Here is a 24,291-nt window from a genome sequence, read left to right on the forward strand (position 1 = left end):
TTGAATATCTAAAGTGAAGGGTGTAACTCTGGTGTCCTGACCTGCAGGCGGCCGATGGTGGTGCGGATCTCCTCTTTGTCTCCCACTGTGACGATGCTGGATTTGAGCATCTGGTGGATGAGGAGGAGCCAGTCCGCCAGCTCCGTGGCCGTCTGGTTGAGATCGGTCGGGCCCACCAGCTCTGGGCTGTGACGGCGCTCCTCGCTCAGCAGACTGACCATGTGAACGGCAGACGGCACACTCGCTGAGGGACACACACACAATACAAACACTCAATTAGATCTGGAAGGGCCATGAGAGTGGCCATTTCACCGGTCTGCACAGCACTCACTCGTGGACACTTGTTTCGTCCATGGAGACAGAGGCGTCTCCTTCAATCTGACGTCCAGAGCTTTCCAATCTGCAGCCAGCTGTTCGATTTTACTCTGCACACACACACACATCATGCTCGATCTCATACACCTCTCTATTCATGTGTACTTCACACCACTACCATTTGATCTCTTTAAACAGGGAAAAATCCCAGAAAACATAACATCAGTAAATCATGGAGTGCCACAAGGATCTGTGTTGGGCCCTCTACTGTTTTCAAAATAACTGCGGTCACTTGGTGAACTTGGGATTATTTTCCACTGTTATGCCTATGACACTCAGTTACACATTTCATCACGACCAGATAGGGTTGGGTATCGAGAATCTAGTATCGATTGGAACCGAGACTAACTTCGTTTTTCCCGGAATCGTTCAAAAGTTAAAATTTCGATTCCTAGTTTCGATATTCACAGTCCGCCGAGTGGAAGAAGAAACCGCTGAACAACACCAACGAAGAAGCGTCTACCGGAAGTGTTGGCATAACCACGCGAGTCGAACAAGAGTAGCTTACGTCGCCAATCCAAAGTGTGGCTTCACTTTTCTAAAAATAACGAAATCTCGGCAAAATTTGTGACAAAAGGAGTATTTTTACAGAAGGAGTATTTCCTTCAGAAAGACCGTTGGTTAGCAAGGTAAGCTAAACTTTTTTGACCCTGCCTCTTAAAGAATCGGAATCGAGAATCGTTAGGAACCGGAATCGAAACAAGGAATCGGAATCAAAATCGTTCAAATTCAAACGATACCCAACCCTACGACCAGATGAAGTTTCTAAAGGCCTGTTCATACCGAGACGAATTTTGCGTGCGTTATTCGTCGACGTTCAATGCCTCGTGACTAAACAATGGGCGCCAATGTGAGTGTTCACACCGACGCGAAAAACGCCACGCGTAAAAGCGTCATTTTTAAAAAAAAGCCTCGGGTTCGTTTTTTTGGTTTAAAGGTTTTTGGTTTTTTGGTTGGCCGCGTCAAAACCTATCCGACCAACGAGATCGCCGGTTTGCTCACGTCTGGTACTTCTGAAGTTACAGTAAAACACAACTTGGGGGCGCTCAAACACAAAACGGTCTTGAGCACACATACGGCGAAGAAGAGACAAGATACCTATGGGCAAGATGAATGTTGAGCTGCTGGTCTCGGAGCATAAAGAGCTATATGATAATATTTATATTAGTATTTCTGTAATAATAGTATAGTATAGGGTGACCAACAGTCCTGTTTTCCCGCGACATGTGTAAAACGTCACTTTGTGCTTTATAGAAATCTGAGTTGAGATGAGAACTGCGTATAGTCAGTTAGATTTTGACAAGTGAGGAGAGGAGATAGATAACCTCTGCCGACTCTTTGTATTCTTTCTTTTATTTTATTTTTCTATTGTGACCAGATGTTTGTTTGTGTTTTTTTCTCTCGCTCGATCCCCGTGTATGAGGAGGACGAGTGTAACGTTTGAGTGGTTTTATTAAACGCGGGGAAATACGACAACTCTCGTCTCTCGTGCATCTGTTCATCCGACAACTGGTATGTTTTTATCTCTGGGCAACATCTTAACTTTGCGTTACACATGTCCTGTTTCCATGTCCCGTCCTGACTGTTTTTAAGTGATAAAAATGTCCTGGTTTTCAAACAAAAACTGCTGGGAAAGATCAGTCCTACAGCAAAATATAGATGGACAAACAAGGTGGACGAGGAAGAAAAACAAGATAAAGAGGATAAAAACTAAAGATATAAATAGATTTTGTTAGTTCGTTTTTGTAAGTTTGTGAGAGCTATTTTTTGTTACATTTGGAGGCATTTCTTTTAGTTATTTATTATTTATATATTTATTTCATTATTCATTATATCATTATTTCATTCGTTTTTTTCTATCCGTCATAATAAAACATTGAGACATGAATATGATCACCCTAGTATAGTATTCTATCATTATTTCTGTTTTACATTAAGCGCCATCTAATGTCAGGGAATCAATTTGCATGTTCACTCGGCTCATCGTCAGCGAAAAACGCTTGGGTGTGAACAAAAAAAAACGCGTTGAAAAACGCTGACGAAAAACGCGCGCTGATATTCGTCCCGGTGAGTACGGGCCTTAAAGCTGAAAGAGCGCGTTAAAGATATAAAATACTGGACGGCCTGTAATTTTCTTCTCTTAAATTTGGATAAGACGGAGGTATTACTTATTGGACCTGTTGTATTAGGTGTTGTTTGGTAAACACCATCCCGAATACTAAAACCTCAACGGTAATTACTGTTGTGTCAGAACAGACAAACTGAATATGAAAACCAATGCAAAACATTTCTCTTGGTGTAACCTTTCACGTCAAGCTTAATTCATTAAGGTAAAATGATTTACTTTCAGGTTCATGCATTTAAAATCTGCTTTGGCATTAATTGAATTCAGTAACTGAATTGAAGCTCAGCTCAGTTTAATTTGTTGGGCGACACAAACCTTTTCCTGTGGTAAGAGTATCTGTTTCCTCTGGAGCTCAATAGAGTAAGACAACAACTCCTCCAGCTCTCGCTTCTGCTCTCGCATGGACATTTCCACAACCTACACACACACACACACACACACACACACGTTAGATCTCAATACTAGACAATAAAACGTGTTATTCATTTATAAGATATAGTGGTTTCATTGGCATGACTACTACAACAGAACAAAATGTCTTGGAAAAAAAAGCCTAGAGGTTGTAAATAGTAATTATGATGTCTATTGAAATCATAACGTCCAATGTTATGAAATAATACGATGTACATTTAACTTTACTGATGTCATCTGACATTTTATAATGTTTACATTACAATCAGAAAACACAAATAAGGAATTTGGACATTAGTCCAAACACTATAGGCTATTTACTTGTGATTTAGCAGAAATCATGTAAAAACTTTATAAGCCAGCAAACGCGATAGGCAACTTTATTAATATAACGTAGTCTAACACTTGACAGTAGTTCAGTAGATATGCAGTGACCGGGGAATAACGGTTATTTACGACGGTGCAAGTACACCACAGCGGCTCTAGAGGTCACTGTTTTATAAAAAAAATCAGAGAATGCATAGTGTGACTTTAAAATAGTCCAAGTGACTTCAGCGGCTCAATCTTAAGTTTATCAAGCCACGAGAACACTTTTTGTGCGCAAAAACAAACAAACAAAAATAACGACTTTATTTCAACTATTGGTTTATTTCTCCCTCTGCGCGAGTCAGGTTACTAGTTTAATAGCGTAAGCTTCTGTTATTGTACGTCACACGCATCACACACACATGACCAGCGTCGGCCAATAGTGAGCCTACGTGTGACGTAGCTCTACGCAATCACACTACGTTAACTGACTACAGGCTCATGGAGAAGGAAGTGAATAGTTGAAATAAAGTCGTTATTTTTGTTTGTTTTTGCGCACAAAAGTGTTCTCGTCGTTTGATTAAGTTAAGATTGAGCCCCTGTAGTCACTTGGACTATTTTAACGATGTCTTTAATAACTTTTCGAGGCCAGCAAGTTTCAATCCCTCAAGAAGCCTATGGACTAGTATGCAGGAGCGATCCAGCTTTTAGATTTCAGATTTCATCATTGACAAGGATAACAAGTAAGGGATTCAGATGGAGGTTTCATGTTTTGCTTGCAGATTTGATTTATGATGTGTTCTTCCCTTTGTTTTTCTTATTTAAATGTCTTGAAAAAGCCCTGTAATGCCTAAAATTGCAATAAAAAAAAAATAAAAATCTTTATTTGTGTCCCGAAGATGAACGAAGGTCTTACGGGGTTGAACAACATGAGAGTGAGTAAATACTGACAGAATTTTCATTTTTGAGTGAACTAACAAGACATGAGACTTTCGACATTTTATAGGTCTCTGTACCATTAAAACCTCCTGCAAATTTCATAGTTTAAAACGTCCTTCTCATTATAAACAAAGCATTTATTTAATCAAGCTCCACAAAGAGCTCGTTTTTATATTGTAGGATCTGTAACATCACACAGGCAAATATATTTGCATATGACTGCCTCCAGATCAAGCCATCGACCAATAGTTTTACATCATCGCACCACAGGCCCCGCCCACTGGCATTTAGACGCTTAACGGCTGACACTCGCGACACCGCGTGATCCCAGCGTCCCAAACAACTCCATGTTACATTGTAATACTGACTGTTTGGAGCCGCCCCTTAAAAAACAGATCATTTCAGACAGAGGGTCAGAAAGTGAATATATATGGTCTGACCTGTCTCTCGGTGGGTGTGACGTCACTCAGAGACTGGCTGGAGATGTAAACCCAGTCTCCCAGTCTGTTCATGCGCTCCTGGAACTGGCTGTAGGACGGCAGCCGGGTCTCGTCCTGGACCTGCGTGTGCGTCTGCAGACGGCCCTCCACCTCACGCACCTTATCCAGCAACTTACCACTCACCTTTAAACACACACAACGGCACTCTTCACACATCATCATCAGTGTAGGATTAATCAGCATATAAATCACCATTCTGAGATCATCAGCATCAGCCGAGCCTACTTTGATCAACAGAAGCGCGTCACGTGCACATTTAAATTCAATTTTCAAAAGATTCTCCTAACAAACAAAACCTAAACTTTTGTTGGTCTCAGAGATTATCTTCCGAAGCCGATGGAAAAATCCTTTTGGGTTTTTGTGGAGGGAGTGATGAAAGTGCGGGTTGGCCTACAAAAACACATCATTACTGCAGCGCCCTATTGTGTGCGTCTCATTAAAGGATTAGTTCACTTTTGAAAAAACTTTTGCTGATAATTTCCTCACCCCCATGTCATCCAAGATGTCCATGTCTTTCTTTCCTCAGTCGAAAAGAAATTTAGGTTTTTGATGAAACATTCCAGGATTTTTCTCCATATAATGGACTTCAATGGGAACCGGATGGTTCAAGGCCCAAAAGATAGTGTTAATAACAGTTACAGATGCAGCTTCAAATGTCTTTAAACGATATCAGATGATGAATAAGGGTCTTATCATGCGAAACGATCGCTTATTTCAAAACTTATTCCAAAAATTTAACTTTTCTAAGGACAAATGCTAGCCTTGCCATATTCTGTGAGGCGCGTTTGTAACGTCACGTATTACGTAATTATGTTCAAAAGGTCACGGGCGACGTAGCCGAAAGTACAGAGTCAGTGTTTACAAGTTGAACGCATAGGTTGAACGTGCAAACTAACTCAAACACCGTTTACAAAAAAGGAATTAAAAGGAAAAACAACGATGTCGGACGATTTTGATTCTGTACTTCCGGCTACGTCGCCCGTGACCTTTTGAACGTAATTACGTATTACGTGACGTTACAAACGCGCCTCACAGAATAGAGCAAGGCTAGCATTTGTCCTTATAAAAGTTACATTTTTGGAATAAGTTTTGAAATAACCGATCGTTTCGCATGATAAGACCCTTATTCATCGTCTGATATCGTTTAAAGACATTTGAAGCTGCATATGAAACTGTTATTAACCGTCTTTTGATACTTGAACCATCCGGTTCCCATTGAAGTCCATTATATGGAGAAAAATCCTGGAATGTTTTCATCAAAAACCTACATTTCTTTTCGACTGAGGAACACATGGACATGGATGACATGGGGGTGAGTAAATTATCAGCAAAAGTTTTTTTCAAAAGTGAACTAATCCTTTAAATTGTACCCACCAGACAGCGGAGTGGATGTGAAAACATGAGGGCGACACAAAAAGAGATGTTAAGGTAGAGAGATCGAGAGAAAGAGACGTTGGTGTGTTTGTGTGCTCTGCAGTTGGTTTCGTACTTTACTCCAACTGATGTTGATCTGCCTTATTTTATTCACATGAAGGTCTCTGTCCTGAGGACTCAGACTGGAGCTTGACAACATCTGAGAGCCGGTTTTATTCAGCCATGACAACGTCTCATTCTGACCATCCATCTCCTCCGTTAAGGCCTGAGAGAGAGAGAGAGAGAGAGAGAGAGAGAGAGAGAGAGAGAGAGTGTGTGTTAAATGTGTGTTAAAGCAGACATTCTTAGTCACAGCTTTAGAGTGTAATCAATTAAAATAGTTTAGAATTAAACTAAGAGTTTCATTTAGCTTTTATGTTACACAGATATGTTTTAGTGAGTGTTAATGGAAAGGTTAGGTCTGGTGTCTGTTTTTTTGGAAAACAACAATTTTTTAAATTGATCAAAAGTGATAGTGAAAACATTGTAAGATTGCTATTTAATAAAATGCTGTTTTTTAAACCTTCTATAAATCAAAAATCCTGAAAAATGATCAGTTTCCACAAAAATATGAAGCAGCACAACTGTTTTCAACATCGATAATAATCAGAAATGTTTCATTAAGCATCGAATCGTCATTTCAGAATGATTTCCGAAGGATCATGTGACACTGAAGGACTGGAGTAATCATTAAAAATGAAAATTCAGGAATAAATTATATTTTACAGTATATTTATATATATATATATATATATATAAAAAAAAAAATCTCAGCAACCTCAAACCTTTTACCGGCATGTGCTTGAGTCACTAACTACTGTGTCCTTAAAACGTGTTTAATAGAACTAACTTACATAAACTAAATCAAATATTGAAGATTGTTTAAGTGTAAACTGTCAATCTTAAACCATGGGTCATTTAGATGATTTAGGAAATGTTCTCATAAAATGTAACTAAACTAAAAACAGCTAAATATAGTATATAAAACAAAATAAAGCAAACTAGTAATCCAGTACTAAAACTAAACCAAAATTTGTAAATAGCATTAAAATAAATGTAAAATGCAAAATAATAAGAAATAAAGTGTAAAAGAAATGTTAAAATACGTATCAGTCTCGAAAAGACAGCGCTTGAATACTGAATTAAATTCTCCTTCACGTCTTCTTGCGATTGAACTGACTAATTCACACACAATTATATAAAAATGGCATGTGGCAGTCTCCAAGTAAACATAGTTGGCTATGTCTTAAGTGAATGTAAACAGTAGAGAAGCAAAACGCATGTGTAACAGTATATTGGATCGGTTCATTCGGTCTTAAAGGGCCAGTGGCCTAATAATCCTGCTGCTGTGTTAATGTTTTAATGTTAATCAAACAACAAAAGACAAAGAAATCACTCACTGCTCTTGACTGATCGACATTTAGATCTTTATATAGATCCATATATATTTACTGTAATGTGTACAGTGAAGACTACGCAGTGTTGTTTTACATTTGATTATTCAAATTCTGTAGATGAAACCTGAAAAACTGTTTATTTCATATTTGCTCTTTTTTTTATAACCGACTGTTTACTTGTCTTTAGTCAGGTTTTTAATAATGTTTTATTATATACAATACAGTACATTTTAATGTGCATAATTAAGGATGAATATATATATATATATATATTTGCAAACAAATGAAACCAATGAATATGATTCATATTCTTTTAGTTTCTCTACCTAACATATTTAAAAAATACAAATGAAACGAAAACCTAAGCATCGGTGAGTATCAAAAATAAAAGTATCAGACTCGTTCTGGAAAAAGTGGTATCAGTGCATCCCTAATATAATATATAGTCCTCAAGAATAGCTTGACTGTAGTCAGCTGTGTGTGTGTGTGTGTGTGTGTCGAACCTTGAGCTCTCTGAGGTTGTCGTCCGTGGCGGAAACGGGCAGCGTCGCCACGGCAACCTCTGTGCGCTCCAGCCACTGGGTCAGCCCAGCCGTCCGCTGAAACACATCCATCAAGACCGGATCTCCACCCATCAACCTGCACACACATCACACACATCACACACTGACACGTCTACACACACTTCTTATAAAAGCTGAAACCACAAAGATAAATCATATCAGAACTTTTGCACCTTTAATGTCCAAACTGCAATGCCACTGACGGCTTTCTCAGAGAAACAGTAAATGAAACACTGACTGCATAAGTGTTGACCCCCTGACCTTCACACCCACTGTACATTTATGACTTTGGCTGGGGTGTGTGTGTGTGTGCTGTGGTGATGGTAACCTGCGCTGGCGGTCGCACACTTGTCTCTGGACGCGTGTCCAGCGGTGTCTCAGCGCGTCCAGCTTGTCCTGCAGCAGAGCGGCGTCCGGGGTCGACACCTGACCGATGATGTGCTCTCCTGACCCGCTCAAAACCACCATCACAGACTGATGAGAGGCCAAACCCTCCTCCAGATCCTACACACACACACACACACACACTGGGGTTAATGGACAGTCGGCCTGTGAGTGTTTCACTGATAAACATGACGTTGGTAATTCTCTTCATATGCAATTGAGGGCAAGACATGTGCCTGACCTTCGTTTCTAATGGAGGACAGTTTCACATTCAACTCGCTCTCTTTCAGCACTTTCTACACACACACACTCACACACAAATACGCACTCAGACAGACAGACAGTCACACACACACACACACAAACCCTCAAAAGCTGCCCCAGACTGTAAAACACACACACACACACACACACACTAGGGCTGGGTATTGACACAAATTTCACAATTCGATTCGATTTCGATTCGATTCAATATTGATTATTTTGGATATCAGTTACAATAAATGGCAAATCAAATCTCTTAACTAATGCTGTAAACTATGGGAGTCTAGTTGTAGCCTATAGGCTTCATTAGCCTAATATGAAGGTAATAATCAACTGTTTTGTAGCTATACAAACACTTAAATTACACTTTTATTTATTTTTATAATAAGAAGATTATATTAAATATTAACATTTAAACGGTGGCTGTCATAAAAACTTGCCAGATTTATTCAAATATGCATTAAATATTGAAGAACATTAAGATTATAATGCATATGTAATATGGTTTATATATTTAGCAAAATGCTCCTCTCTAGAGTTATTTTTTCTAGCTGACTAACGAGTTTATGTGGGTTTTCTGAGGTAAATATGACGATACATTGATTACAAGCTGTTTAACTGACGTCTTTCCACGGTTGAAACGCTGATTGAGCGAATCAATGTGTCATGATATGGATTTGGATAAGTTGTACTCTATCTTTAACACACTTTCAGATGCTCACTCATGTTTATTTGGCGCTGTGACTGGTATTATTAAGCCGGAAGAGAGATCAGCGCTGCTGCTTCTCCAGAGCGATCTCACGCCACAGCGACAAAACGCTATTTATGTTTCTGAATCTCTAAAGAAAATGGACGGAATTTGAAAATTGAGACTTTGTTTCATATCAATAGTAACAAAGGACAAAGATTATTGCGATTTTTTTGGATGCGCGCAGCCGCGATACAACGTCCCATTCGTTCAAATGAAACAGGACGACTAATCGATTCTTGAGATTTAAGAATCGATATCGGTTCGTAAAAATGAGAATCGACTAATATCGAGAAATCATATTTATTACCCAGCCCTAACACACACACACACACACACACACACACACACACGTGTAATGATCAATGTCCCAGCTGGAGTTTCCTGCATGTTCACTGATGAGGAAGAGGCCAGTGTGACTCTTCAAAACACTCAATACACACATTTTGCTCATATGCTAGAAACAATATTTCATTTTAACTGCGAGTTAGAAGTGCTTATTGACTAAATTATCACTCAACTATCAACTGGTGACTCACAGAATGACTGATCTCAATTAGCTGTCATGATTAAAGATTACTCCCTTCACAGTTTGACATTGTGATGGCATTAATGCGTGTGTGTGTGGTGTATTCCAGCTGTAGATGTGATGGGAACTGGACCCATGTTGATCCACAGATCCTCCCGAAGTGAACAACTGAGGACTGTGAATACAAGTGTCTGGCTGCGGAAATGTTTTATTCGGGATTTGAACCTACACACTGCTAATAAGCAAATCTTTAACCTCTTTGTCATTATAGACGAATCCGGCGAAACTACCGGAAGTAAGCGGGCGCCATTACTGAGCTGTTGCTGGGTAGCGTTGCGCCATTGCCTCCTATTGTTTTAGTTGCAACTTGCGTCCACTGGAATAAACAGCCCGCGATTTACGACTGTCACTAACGTTACAACGTTACCCCTTGTATAATGTTGACTGGGTAAACAGTTTCCGTTATAAATTGTTTTAATGGTGGCAGTAAAATTTTAATTTTGAAGAGAAAACACTGTGAATACCCCGGGTCGACTGCCCCTGTCTGGAGCCGTACGGTTTACACAGATTTCCTGGGCGAGTACAAGACGCGGACATTCGCGTATAATAACAATTATTTAATGACATAAGTAAAAAAATATAATAAATATGTGATATAGTGATCAGCAAAATCTCCTCTCTTGCTATTTGTTCTATTCAATTAACATGCTATGGTCATTAAATGGCTTTCCTGAGCTAAATGTAACGTTATGTGACATAATTGTTCTCCCGCTGTTATATTGACCTCTTTCCATGGTTTAAACACTAATTGGTCGATATTATGTATAATTTCTAGCTGTAATGTTGCCTTACCCTTGCCCGTTGCAATGTGAAAATGAGATAAATATGGACACAAATGAAAAACATGAATTTGTTTATTTGATTTCATTCATTTATTTATATATTGTTGCCAAATGGACAGATCTTTTTATAGTTTCCTCGTTAGCAAACGTTAGCCTAGCTAGCTTGCCAAGCTATTTTCATAAATAACGTTAATCTGTAAGAACGTTTGTACCTTCATCTGTGATTGGAGGCCGCTGTCTAACTTCATCAACCCAACAAGTCATTCTGCCTGGCTGTAGCTGTCATCGAGGGTGTGTTCGCGTTATCACCGAGGTTTGTTTACATACCGGTGCATATGTCTATGCCGGTGTAACAGCTCAGTAATGGCGTTGCCACAAGATGGCAGCCTACACAGAACGCTCGTCGGATTCGTCTATAGAACGGATGTGTGACCTTTGACCTCTGACCTGTTGATGCCCCCGAGCGCGATCGAGATCCAGTTCCCCGTCCGGTCCGGTCCCGTCCGCCAGGATCTGTTCGGTGTCGCTCAGCCACTGCGAGAGGTCGTTCATGTCACGGTGGAACTGCCTCCACTCCTCCACAGCTCTGTCAAAACACCTGCGCACACACACACACACACACACACACGTCAGCACAGGATGAAACATGACGTTATCCTCATTTCTTAATTAGCAGTGTGTTCGTTTCGACTCGTTTCACTCACTCTTAAGCAAGAGATACTCAATATCAGAAATTAATTTCTCCACACACACACACACACACACACACACACGGCTGTTCAAATTCATCGTAATTTTCTGTGTTGCCACTGTTCTACCACTGGGGGCGCTGCGACGCATATTCTGAAAGAGCACTTGCTTTTTGCACAAAATGTCAATTTTTTATGAACCTTGTGTTGAAAAAATTTAATACATGAAGCTAGAATAATTTTTTGTTGTTGTTCTCTAAAAGCAGAGAGTTTGTTCTTGTTAGATATTCATACGACAAAACATTCTATATTCAAGGGGCCATGACATCATTTTTGTGAATGGTAGATGGCAAATTTGTGACACCTTGATACCTGACAGATCACTATGGCAATAATGCATGCAAGTATGAGCTGATACAAAATGTTCATTAATACTATACTAGTTTATAAAACTAATTTAAATTTAAATAAATAAATAAAAAAATATATAAAAATATAAATATAAAATAAATAATACATTTAATTTAAATAAACTAGTACAAATTTGAGCTGGTTGTACTGGTGAACAGTGGGGATGTTGACTGGTCTTTGAGTAGGTTGTACTGGTGAACAGTGGGGATAAACTGGTGCAGCAGAGAGTTCAGCGTGGGTCGACTGGTCTTTGAGCAGGGAAGTCTGTCAGAGGGAGCTCGATGACACTAGGCGAGTAACTGGGTCACATTTCTGTCTAACGGTGTGGAAAACTTCCTTTGTGCCTGACTTCTGAGAGATGAAATCCTGCTCACCTTCCAGAAGGACCTGCCTCTTACATTATTAACTGAGGTTTGAAGTGAATCTCAAGAAAACATGACTGGGTCATATTTAAAAAAACAAAAATCTTAGGAAATATAGAATGAGTTATTATTTTATATGGAAATATTAAGCTTATTTTAGGCTAATTATTGTATTATGACATTATATTCATGACAATCATTTATGGTCATTTATTGATTACCTTTAAAATTAAAAATTTGACTTCTTTGCAAATATAATTCTAAAAACTAAAAAAAATTCTCACTAGATTCTATAAAGCCATCATAAAAAAAAGCATTGTTGTTTTTGTATTAATTACATACTATCATAGTTTCTAATATTTTGAATTTACTTGTCTTATGTTTTCAGTTTTCACAAACAAAAGTAATTTTGTAATGTGTTTTTTGGCATTTTTTTATATATATATTATTACATTATTTAATTTCCTTTTATTTCATTTGAAGGTTTAATTTTATTTCCAGTCAGTAATTTTTGTTGCAACTTAATTCATTCGTTTCCAAGGCAACACTTAAGTATTTTTGAATATTTATCATTTGCTTTCGCTTTTTTAAACTAAAATATTTTAGTTAACTATAATTACCCTTTTGTCGTAGTATTGAGAATTGAAGAGGATGTGCTTAACTGTCAAGATGATGATGTCATAAAAACATTATGGCATATTCTTGGAACTATGATGTTTATTATGATGTATATTTATAAACCCTGTGATTTAATAAAAAAAAATTTGTTAATAATCTGTAATATTTTATTCATCATTTTAATTTTGCTTTAAGAGGTCTATTAGAGTTTGATGTTTATCAGACACACTGCATCAGTATTAATGAAGGGTTCAGAAGTGAGATGCTGGGATCGGTTTCTCTCTCATCCTCATGCATTTATAATATCCAGGGACTAGACACATTTCTCTCCGGATTCTCCAAGACTCGGAGCCCAAGCCTCCACAGATATATCCCCCTCCCAACTAAATTCAGATTAGGGGGTGGACGGTCATTACTTTTTAAATTATTACATTTGCCGCCCCCAATTCTGAATGCATGGTTACATCCTTCCCTGGACTCCTCCATTAGCATGCTACGAATGGGCAAAATAACATTAGGAAATCTATCTCCAATAACAAGAAAATGAGGAAATAGAAGCTGGAATCCAAACTCTATAAATCCAACTGCAAACAACACACACACACACACACACACATCCACTAAATGCAAAATATATCCATACTATATACTACACTATATCCATCATTGGTTCAGGTTCACTTTGTGATTATGGGCCATAACGGGGAGATGCAGAAAAACAGGGAATTATGGGTCATTCGGGACTCACCCTTTCCTCTGGCTGTACATGCGGTTGCCTCTGTCCCACTCTGAGTTCAGTTGTGTCAGGGCATCAGATATCTGTGCCATTTCCTGTCTGGAAGCTTCCAGAATCACATCGGGTTGGCGCTCATTAATCACTTCAACCTGCTCACCCAACCGCTCCAAACTCTCCTTTATATTCTACAAACAGAGACACAGCGAAGTCAATACAACTGAAAACACCCATTGCTCTACTCAGTGTTGTCTCTATATCAGACATCTAATGAACAGGAAGTTATTATGGTCAGCAGTGCAGCTTGATAACTTTATAAGTAAATTGTAGCTTAACAAGCTAGAGTTTTGAAGTAGTTTCCCCAACACTTGTACTAGTATACTGATATTTGGACGCCATGGACACCCCCTAACCTTGAGCGTGTCCTCCTGGCTGGAGAAGTCCTCAAACATCCCTCCGCTGAGCTCCGAGGAGTTCAGGAGCAGCTCGTTGTCGGCCATAGCCAGCAGAACCTTATTAATGTCCAGCAGATAGTCGGACGGGGAGACGGATGTGCTGCCCTCGTCCTGAGGAGGAGAAGGCGATGACTCCAAAACCACTTCAGCAACTGGCTGCGATCTGATGATATGAAGCTCCTGCAGAAAAACAGAGAAAATATGTTGAATATAAGAAGCGTGATACATTTGGTTCTTTCACACATTCAGCATTTGCTAACAATGTAAAAGCATTTTGTTTATAAGATCTGATGTGGAAGTGTCAGCAAATCATCTGTCAATGCTGTAACGTTGCTGTAATACAGCTGAAAACATGGTGTTGAAAGTTGCAGTCGTAAACAGATGTAGCATAGCCTTAAACATGTTTTAACATAGCATAATAACCTTGACATTGCTGTATAAGAACATAACACGGCTTTATACATAAGAGGCATCATTACTGTCACACATCTGTAACAAAGCATTAAACAAATGTAAACTATGTTGTTGCAGCATTAAAAGAATCGAAGAATAGCGTAACAGCAGTAAACACTGTCGTAACAGCCATAGATATAGCTGTAACAAAGCCGTAACCGCAGTAAACACTGTCGTAACAGCCGTAAATATAGCTGTATCAAAGCCGTAACAGCAGTAAACACTGTCGTAACAGCCATAAATATAGCTGTATCAAAGCCGTAACAGCAGTAAACACTGTCGTAACAGCCGTAAATATAGCTGTATCAAAGCCGTAACAGCAGTAAACACTGTCGTAACAGCCGTAAATATAGCTGTATCAAAGCCGTAACAGCAGTAAACACTGTCGTAACAGCCGTAAATATAGCTTTATCAAAGCCGTAACAGCAGTAAACACTGTCGTAACAGCCGTAAATATAGCTTTATCAAAGCCGTAACAGCAGTAAACACTGTCGTAACAGCCGTAAATATAGCTGTATCAAAGCCGTAACAGCAGTAAACACTGTCGTAACAGCCGTAAATATAGCTGTATCAAAGCCGTAACAGCAGTAAACACTGTCGTAACAGCCGTAAATATAGCTTTATCAAAGCCGTAACAGCAGTAAACACTGTCGTAACAGCCGTAAATATAGCCGTATCAAAGCCGTAACAGCAGTAAACACTGTCGTAACAGCCGTAAATATAGCTGTATCAAAGCCGTAACAGCAGTAAACACTGTCGTAACAGCCGTAAATATAGCTGTATCAAAGCCGTAACAGCAGTAAACACTGTCGTAACAGCCGTAAATATAGCTGTATCAAAGCCGTAACAGCAGTAAACACTGTCGTAACAGCCATAAAACTAGCTGTATCAAAGCCGTAACAGCAGTAAACACTGTCGTAACAGCCATAAATATAGCTGTATCAAAGCCGTAACAGCAGAAAACACTGTCGTAACAGCCGTAAATATAGCTGTATCAAAGCCGTAACAGCAGTAAACAGTGTCATAACAGCCGTAAATATAGCTGTATCAAAGCCGTAACAGCAGTAAACACTGTCGTAACAGCCGTAAATATAGCTGTATCAAAGCCGTAACCGCAGTAAACACTGTCGTAACAGCCATAAATATAGCTGTATCAAAGCCGTAACAGCAGTAAACACTGTCGTAACAGCCGTAAATATAGCTGTATCAAAGCCGTAACCGCAGTAAACACTGTCGTAACAGCCATAAATATAGCTGTATCAAAGCCGTAACAGCAGTAAACACTGTCGTAACAGCCGTAAATATAGCTGTATCAAAGCCGTAACAGCAGAAAACACTGTCGTAACAGCCGTAAATATAGCTGTATCAAAGCCGTAACAGCAGTAAACACTGTCGTAACAGCCATAAATATAGCTGTATCAAAGCCGTAACAGCAGTAAACACTGTCGTAACAGCCATAAATATAGCTGTATCAAAGCCGTAACAGCAGTAAACACTGTCGTAACAGCCATAAATATAGCTGTATCAAAGCCGTAACAGCAGTAAACACTGTCGTAACAGCCGTAAATATAGCTGTATCAAAGCCGTAACAGCAGAAAACACTGTCGTAACAGCCGTAAATATAGCTGTATCAAAGCTGTAACAGCAGTAAACACTGTCGTAACAGCCATAAATATAGCTGTATCAAAGCCGTAACAGCAGTAAACACTGTCGTAACAGCCGTAAATATAGCTGTATCAAAGCCGTAACCGCAGTAAACACTGTCGTAACAGCCATAAATATAGCTGTATCAAAGCCGTAACAGCAGTAAACACTGTCGTAACAGCCGTAAATATAGCTGTATCAAAGCCGTAACCGCAGTAAACACTGTCGTAACAGCCGTAAATATAGCTGTATCAAAGCCGTAACAGCAGTAAACACTGTCGTAACAGCCGTAAATATAGCTGTATCAAAGCCGTAACAGCAGTAAACACTGTCGTAACAGCCGTAAATATAGCTGTATCAAAGCCGTAACCGCAGTAAACACTGTCGTAACAGCCATAAATATAGCTGTATCAAAGCTGTAACAGCAGTAAACACTGTCGTAACAGCCGTAAATATAGCTGTATCAAAGCCGTAACAGCAGAAAACACTGTCGTAACAGCCGTAAATATAGCTGTATCAAAGCTGTAACAGCAGTAAACACTGTCGTAACAGCCATAAATATAGCTGTATCAAAGCTGTAACAGCAGTAAACACTGTCGTAACAGCCGTAAATATAGCTGTATCAAAGCCGTAACAGCAGAAAACACTGTCGTAACAGCCGTAAATATAGCTGTATCAAAGCCGTAACAGCAGAAAACACTGTCGTAACAGCCATAAATATAGCTGTATCAAAGCCGTAACAGCAGTAAACACTGTCGTAACAGCCGTAAATATAGCTGTATCAAAGCCGTAACAGCAGTAAACTGTCGTAACAGCCGTAAATATAGCTGTATCAAAGCCGTAACAGCAGTAAACACTGTCGTAACAGCCATAAATATAGCTGTATCAAAGCCGTAACAGCAGTAAACACTGTCGTAACAGCCGTAAATATAGCTGTATCAAAGCCGTAACAGCAGTAAACACTGTCGTAACAGCCGTAAATATAGCTGTATCAAAGCCGTAACAGCAGTAAACTGTCGTAACAGCCGTAAATATAGCTGTATCAAAGCCGTAACAGCAGTAAACACTGTCGTAACAGCCGTAAATATAGCTGTATCAAAGCCGTAACAGCAGTAAACACTGTCGTAACAGCCGTAAATATAGCTGTATCAAAGCCGTAACAGCAGTAAACACTGTCGTAACAGCCGTAAATATAGCTGTATCAAAGCCGTAACAGCAGTAAACACTGTCGTAACAGCCGTAAATATAGCTGTATCAAAGCCGTAACAGCAGTAAACACTGTCGTAACAGCCGTAAATATAGCCGTATCAAAGCCGTAACCGCAGTAAACACTGTCGTAACAGCCATAAATATAGCTGTATCAAAGCCGTAACAGCAGTAAACACTGTCATAACAGCCGTAAATATAGCTGTATCAAAGCCGTAACCGCAGTAAACACTGTCGTAACAGCCGTAAATATAGCTATATCACAGCCGTAACAGCAGTAAACACTGTCGTAACAGCCATAAATATAGCTGTATCAAAGCCGTAACAGCAGTAAACTGTCGTAACAGCCGTAAATATAGCCGTATCAAAGCCGTAACAGCAGTAAACACTGTCGTAACAGCCGTAAATATAGCTGTATCAAAGCCGTAACAGCAGTAAACACTGTCGTAACAGCCATAAATATAGCTGTATCAAAGCCGTAACAGCAGTAAACACTGTCATAACAGCCGTAAATATAGCTGTATCAAAGCCGTAACAGCAGTAAACACTGTCGTAACAGCCACAAATATAGCTGTATCAAAGCCGTAACAGCAGTAAACACTGTCGTAACAGCCATAAATATAGCTGTATCAAAGCCGTAACAGCAGTAAACACTGTCGTAACAGCCGTAAATATAGCTGTATCAAAGCCGTAACAGCAGTAAACTGTCGTAACAGCCGTAAATATAGCTGTATCAAAGCCGTAACAGCAGTAAACACTGTCGTAACAGCCGTAAATATAGCTGTATCAAAGCCGTAACAGCAGTAAACTGTCGTAACAGCCGTAAATATAGCTGTATCAAAGCCGTAACAGCAGTAAACACTGTCGTAACAGCCGTAAATATAGCTGTATCAAAGCCGTAACAGCAGTAAACACTGTCGTAACAGCCATAAATATAGCTGTATCAAAGCCGTAACAGCAGTAAACACTGTCGTCACAGCCGTAAATATAGCTGTATCAAAGCCGTAACAGCAGTAAACACTGTCGTAACAGCCATAAATATAGCTGTATCAAAGCCGTAACAGCAGTAAACACTGTCGTAACAGCCATAAATATAGCTGTATCAAAGCCGTAACAGCAGTAAACACTGTCGTAACAGCCGTAAATATAGCTGTATCAAAGCCGTAACAGCAGTAAACACTGTCGTAACAGCCGTAAATATAGCTGTATCAAAGCCGTAACAGCAGTAAACACTGTCGTAACAGCCATAAATATAGCTGTATCAAAGCCGTAACAGCAGTAAACACTGTCGTAACAGCCATAAATATAGCTGTATCAAAGCCCTAACAGCAGTAAACACTGTCGTAACAGCCGTAAATATAGCTGTATCAAAGCCGTAACAGCAGTAAACTGTCGTAACAGCCGTAAATATAGCTGTATCAAGGCCGTAACAGCAGTAAACACTGTCGTAACAGCCGTAAATATAGCTGTATCAAAGCCGTAACAGCAGTAAACTGTCGTAACAGCCGTAAATATAGCTGTATCAAAGCCGTAACAGCAGTAAACACTGTCGTAACAGCCGTAAATATAGCTGTATCAAAGCCGTAACAGCAGTAAACACTGTCGTAACAGCCGTAAATATAGCTGTATCAAAGCCGTAACCGCAGTAAACACTGTCGTAACAGCCGTAAATATAGCTGTATCAAAGCCGTAACCGCAGTAAACACTGTCGTAACAGCCGTAAATATAGCTGTATCAAAGCCGTAACCGCAGTAAACACTGTCGTAACAGCCGTAAATATAGCTGTATCAAAGCCGTAACAGCAGTAAACACTGTCGTAACAGCCGTAAATATAGCTGTATCAAAGCCGTAACAGCAGTAAACACTGTCGTAACAGCCATAAATATAGCTGTATCAAAGCCGTAACAGCAGTAAACACTGTCGTAACAGCCGTAAATATAGCTGTATCAAAGCCGTAACAGCAGTAAACACTGTCGTAACAGCCGTAAATATACCTCTATCAAAGCCGTAACAGCAGTAAACACTGTCGTAACAGCCGTAAATATAGCTGCATCAAAGCCGTATCAGCAGTAAACACTGTCGTAACAGCCGTAAATATAGCTGTATCAAAGCCGTAACAGCAGTAAACACTGTCGTAACAGCCGTAAATATAGCTGTATCAAAGCCGTAACAGCAGTAAACACTGTCGTAACAGCCATAAATATAGCTGTATCAAAGCCGTAACAGCAGTAAACACTGTCGTAACAGCCGTAAATATAGCTGTATCAAAGCCGTAACAGCAGTAAACACTGTCGTAACAGCCATAAATATAGCTGTATCAAAGCCGTAACCGCAGTAAACACTGTTGTAACAGCCGTAAATATAGCTGTATCAAAGCCGTAACAGCAGTAAACACTGTCGTAACAGCCGTAAATATAGCTGTATCAAAGCCGTAACCGCAGTAAACACTGTCGTAACAGCCATAAATATAGCTGTATCAAAGCCGTAACCGCAGTAAACACTGTCGTAACAGCCATAAATATAGCTGTATCAAAGCCGTAACCGCAGTAAACACTGTCGTAACAGCCGTAAATATAGCTGTATCAAAGCCGTAACCGCAGTAAACACTGTCGTAACAGCCGTAAATATAGCTGTATCAAAGCCGTAACAGCAGTAAACACTGTCGTAACAGCCGTAAATATAGCTGTATCAAAGCCGTAACCGCAGTAAACACTGTCGTAACAGCCATAAATATAGCTGTATCAAAGCCGTAACCGCAGTAAACACTGTCGTAACAGCCGTAAATATAGCTGTATCAAAGCCGTAACAGCAGTAAACACTGTCGTAACAGCCGTAAATATAGCTGTATCAAAGCCGTAACAGCAGTAAACACTGTCGTAACAGCCGTAAATATAGCTGTATCAAAGCCGTAACAGCAGTAAACACTGTCGTAACAGCCATAAATATAGCTTTATCAAAGCCGTAACAGCAGTAAACACTGTCGTAACAGCCATAGATATAGCTGTATCAAAGCCGTAACCGCAGTAAACACTGTCGTAACAGCCGTAAATATAGCTGTATCAAAGCCGTAACAGCAGTAAACACTGTCGTAACAGCCGTAAATATAGCTGTATCACAGCCGTAACAGCAGTAAACACTGTCGTAACAGCCATAAATATAGCTTTATCAAAGCCGTAACAGCAGTAAACACTGTCGTAACAGCCATAAATATAGCTGTATCAAAGCCGTAACAGCAGTAAACACTGTCGTAACAGCCATAAATATAGCCGTATCAAAGCCGTAACAGCAGTAAACACTGTCGTAACAGCCGTAAATATAGCCGTATCAAAGCCGTAACAGCAGTAAACACTGTCGTAACAGCCGTAAATATAGCCGTATCAAAGCCGTAACAGCAGTAAACACTGTCGTAACAGCCGTAAATATAGCCGTATCAAAGCCGTAACCGCAGTAAACACTGTCGTAACAGCCGTAAATATAGCTGTATCAAAGCCGTAACAGCGGTAAACACTGTCGTAACAGCCATAAATATAGCTGTATCAAAGCCGTAACAGCAGTAAACACTGTCGTAACAGCCGTAAATATAGCTGTATCAAAGCCGTAACAGCAGTAAACACTGTCGTAACAGCCGTAAATATAGCTGTATCAAAGCCGTAACAGCAGTAAACACTGTCGTAACAGCCATAAATATAGCTGTATCAAAGCCGTAACCGCAGTAAACACTGTCGTAACAGCCGTAAATATAGCTGTATCAAAGCCGTAACAGCAGTAAACACTGTCGTAACAGCCGTAAATATAGCTGTATCAAAGCCGTAACAGCAGTAAACACTGTCGTAACAGCCATAAATATAGCTGTATCAAAGCCGTAACCGCAGTAAACACTGTCGTAACAGCCGTAAATATAGCTGTATCAAAGCCGTAACAGCAGTAAACACTGTCGTAACAGCCGTAAATATAGCTGTATCAAAGCCGTAACAGCAGTAAACACTGTCGTAACAGCCGTAAATATAGCTATATCAAAGCCGTAACAGCTGTAAACACTGTCGTAACAGCCATAAATATAGCTGTATCAAAGCCGTAACAGCAGTAAACACTGTCGTAACAGCCGTAAATATAGCTATATCAAAGCCGTAACAGCAGTAAACACTGTCGTAACAGCCATAAATATAGCTGTATCAAAGCCGTAACAGCAGTAAACACTGTCGTAACAGCCGAAAATATAGCTGTATCAAAGCCGTAACAGCAGTAAACACTGTCGTAACAGCCATAAATATAGCTGTATCAAAGCCGTAACCGCAGTAAACACTGTCGTAACAGCCGTAAATATAGCTGTATCAAAGCCGTAACAGCAGTAAACACTGTCGTAACAGCCGTAAATATAGCTGTATCAAAGCCGTAACAGCAGTAAACACTGTCGTAACAGCCGTAAATATAGCTATATCACAAGCCGTAACAGCAGTAAACACTGTCGTAACAGCCATAAATATAGCTGTATCAAAGCCGTAACAGCAGTAAACACTGTCGTAACAGCCGTAAATATAGCTGTATCAAAGCCGTAACAGCAGTAAACACTGTCGTAACAGCCGTAAATATAGCTGTATCAAAGCCGTAACCGCAGTAAACACTGTCGTAACAGCCGTAAATATAGCTGTATCAAAGCCGTAACAGCAGTAAACACTGTCGTAACAGCCATAAATATAGCTATATCACAGCCGTAACAGCAGTAAACACTGTCGTAACAGCCGTAAATATAGCTGTATCAAAGCCGTAACAGCAGTAAACACTGTCGTAACAGCCGTAAATATAGCTGTATCAAAGCCGTAACCGCAGTAAACACTGTCGTAACAGCCGTAAATATAGCTGTATCAAAGCCGTAACAGCAGTAAACACTGTCGTAACAGCCGTAAATATAGCTATATCACAGCCGTAACAGCAGTAAACACTGTCGTAACAGCCGTAAATATAGCTGTATCAAAGCCGTAACAGCAGTAAACACTGTCGTAACAGCCGTAAATATAGCTGTATCAAAGCCGTAACAGCAGTAAACACTGTCGTAACAGCCGTAAATATAGCTGTATCAAAGCCGTAACAGCAGTAAACACTGTCGTAACAGCCATAAATATAGCTGTATCAAAGCCGTAACAGCAGTAAACACTGTCGTAACAGCCATAAATATAGCTGTATCAAAGCCGTAACAGCAGTAAACACTGTCGTAACAGCCGTAAATATACCAATTCTGTTGGTTATGCCTTAAAACATGTTAAAATCAAGTAAAAAACGCTCTGGTGAATTTTTTCAGGTCCCCACTTGGCATGTTTTAATAAAAAAATGCATATTTAAAGTTATAATATGAAAAAAGACGTAAATCATTTTTGTTTCTTCAGAAACACTAGTTCCCTCTTGGCCAGTGTAGAGCGATAGTCCCCTGTTAGTAATATAGACATGAATGTGTGTGTGTGTGCATTACCCTCTGGTCGTCAGGTGTGTGTGTGTGTGTGTGTGTGCTTGGGTGCATTACCCTCTGGTCGTCAGGCGTTTGTGTGTGTGTGTGTGTGTGTGTGTGTGTGTGTGTGTGTGTGTGTGTGTGTGTGTGTGCTTGGGTGCATTACCCTCTGGTCGTCAGGTGTGTGTGTTTGCTCCTGTTGCTCCAGTGCTCTGACAGTAGTCTGTATGTCTGACTCAAACAGCGGCAGCTGTGAGGAGGAGCGAAGAGGAGCAGATCCAGCGTCAACCAGCTCCTGCTGTTGATCCTGTGTGACCTCCAGACCAGCAGACACCTGCTCACACACACACACACACACACACACACAGAGTCAGCAGCCGCCGGCGAGTGCCGGTCCTCTGAGAGCCCTGTGAGCGCTGGCCTCTCACCTGAGCAGAGCTGATGTGCTGCGCCACCTTGTGGAAGGTGCGGTTGAGGTCGTCCAGTTTGGGCTCCACCAGTTCTCTACACGCAGGACCCCTGCTGGTCATCAACATCACTGCCTGATCACGAGCACTGTCCACACGAACACTCATGCCCTCCAACTCACACAACACAGCCTGTCACACACACACACACAGCTTTAACAACAACATGAAAACTGACACTAATGCGTCTGATAATACATGTAATTGGGTTGTGGTATATACATACACTACCGGTCAAAAGTTTTAGATCAGTAAGATTGTTTATGTTTTTAAATTAAGTCTCTTCTAAAAAAATAAAAAAATAAAAATTAAAAATTACAAACAGTAGTATTGTGAAATATTATGACAATTTAAAATGACTGTTTTCTATTTTAATATATTTTCAAATGTAATTTGAAAGCTGAATTTTCAACATCATTACTGTTGCTGATTACACATCAGTCACATGATCCTTCAGAAATCCTTCTAATATGCTGATTTTATGCTCAAAAAACATAAATTATTATTTTCAATGTTGAAAACAGTCGTGTACCATTTTTCCCCCCAAAATTGTGATGAATAGAAAGTAAAAAAAAAATAAATAAAATCTTTTTGAACATTATAAATGTCTTTACTCTAATTTTTGATAAATTTAACTCATCCTTGATGAATAAAAGTATTTTCTAATTTCTTTCCCCTAAAAATAAAAAAAATAATTCTTACTGACCCCAAACTTTTGAAATGTAGTGATTAATGTTACAAAAGCTTCCCATTTCAGATCAATTCTGTTCTTTTGAACTTTCTATTCATCAAAGAATCCTGAAATAAAAATGTAAAAAACTGTTTCCAACATGGAAAATAATCATAAATGTTTCTTGAGCGTCATATTATAATAATGTCTGTAGGATCATGTGACACTAGAGACTGGAGTAATGATGCTTTGAACACAGGAATAAATTACACTTCACTATATATTCACATAGAAAACCGCTGTTTTAAATTGTAATAATATTTCACAATATTACTGTTTTTTTGTGT

The 24,291-nt window shown here is 39.6% G+C and overlaps 1 protein-coding gene across 7 annotated transcripts in view; it reads right to left on the bottom strand.

Annotated features, from left to right (window-relative positions):
- utrn (utrophin) overlaps positions 1-24,291 on the bottom strand; it is a 305,780-nt gene that overhangs the window by 178,843 nt on the left and 102,646 nt on the right. For all 7 annotated transcript variants that reach the window (XM_089124741.1, XM_089124740.1, XM_089124743.1 and 4 more), the window contains 12 exons: positions 23,236-23,406; positions 22,974-23,141; positions 14,023-14,244; positions 13,625-13,797; positions 11,244-11,394; positions 8,358-8,533; positions 7,970-8,105; positions 6,146-6,295; positions 4,597-4,779; positions 2,816-2,917; positions 332-425; positions 42-244 (listed from right to left, as the gene is read on the bottom strand). In XM_089124741.1, coding sequence (XP_088980867.1) covers positions 42-244; positions 332-425; positions 2,816-2,917; positions 4,597-4,779; positions 6,146-6,295; positions 7,970-8,105; positions 8,358-8,533; positions 11,244-11,394; positions 13,625-13,797; positions 14,023-14,244; positions 22,974-23,141; positions 23,236-23,406 — 1,929 coding nt within the window. The remainder of the gene's footprint in view (positions 1-41; positions 245-331; positions 426-2,815; positions 2,918-4,596; positions 4,780-6,145; positions 6,296-7,969; positions 8,106-8,357; positions 8,534-11,243; positions 11,395-13,624; positions 13,798-14,022; positions 14,245-22,973; positions 23,142-23,235; positions 23,407-24,291) is intronic.

This window comes from Pimephales promelas, chromosome 20 (genome assembly GCF_988280905.1).
Source record: "Pimephales promelas chromosome 20, fPimPro1.hap1.1, whole genome shotgun sequence".
NCBI classification, from domain to species: Eukaryota; Metazoa; Chordata; class Actinopteri; order Cypriniformes; family Leuciscidae; genus Pimephales; species Pimephales promelas.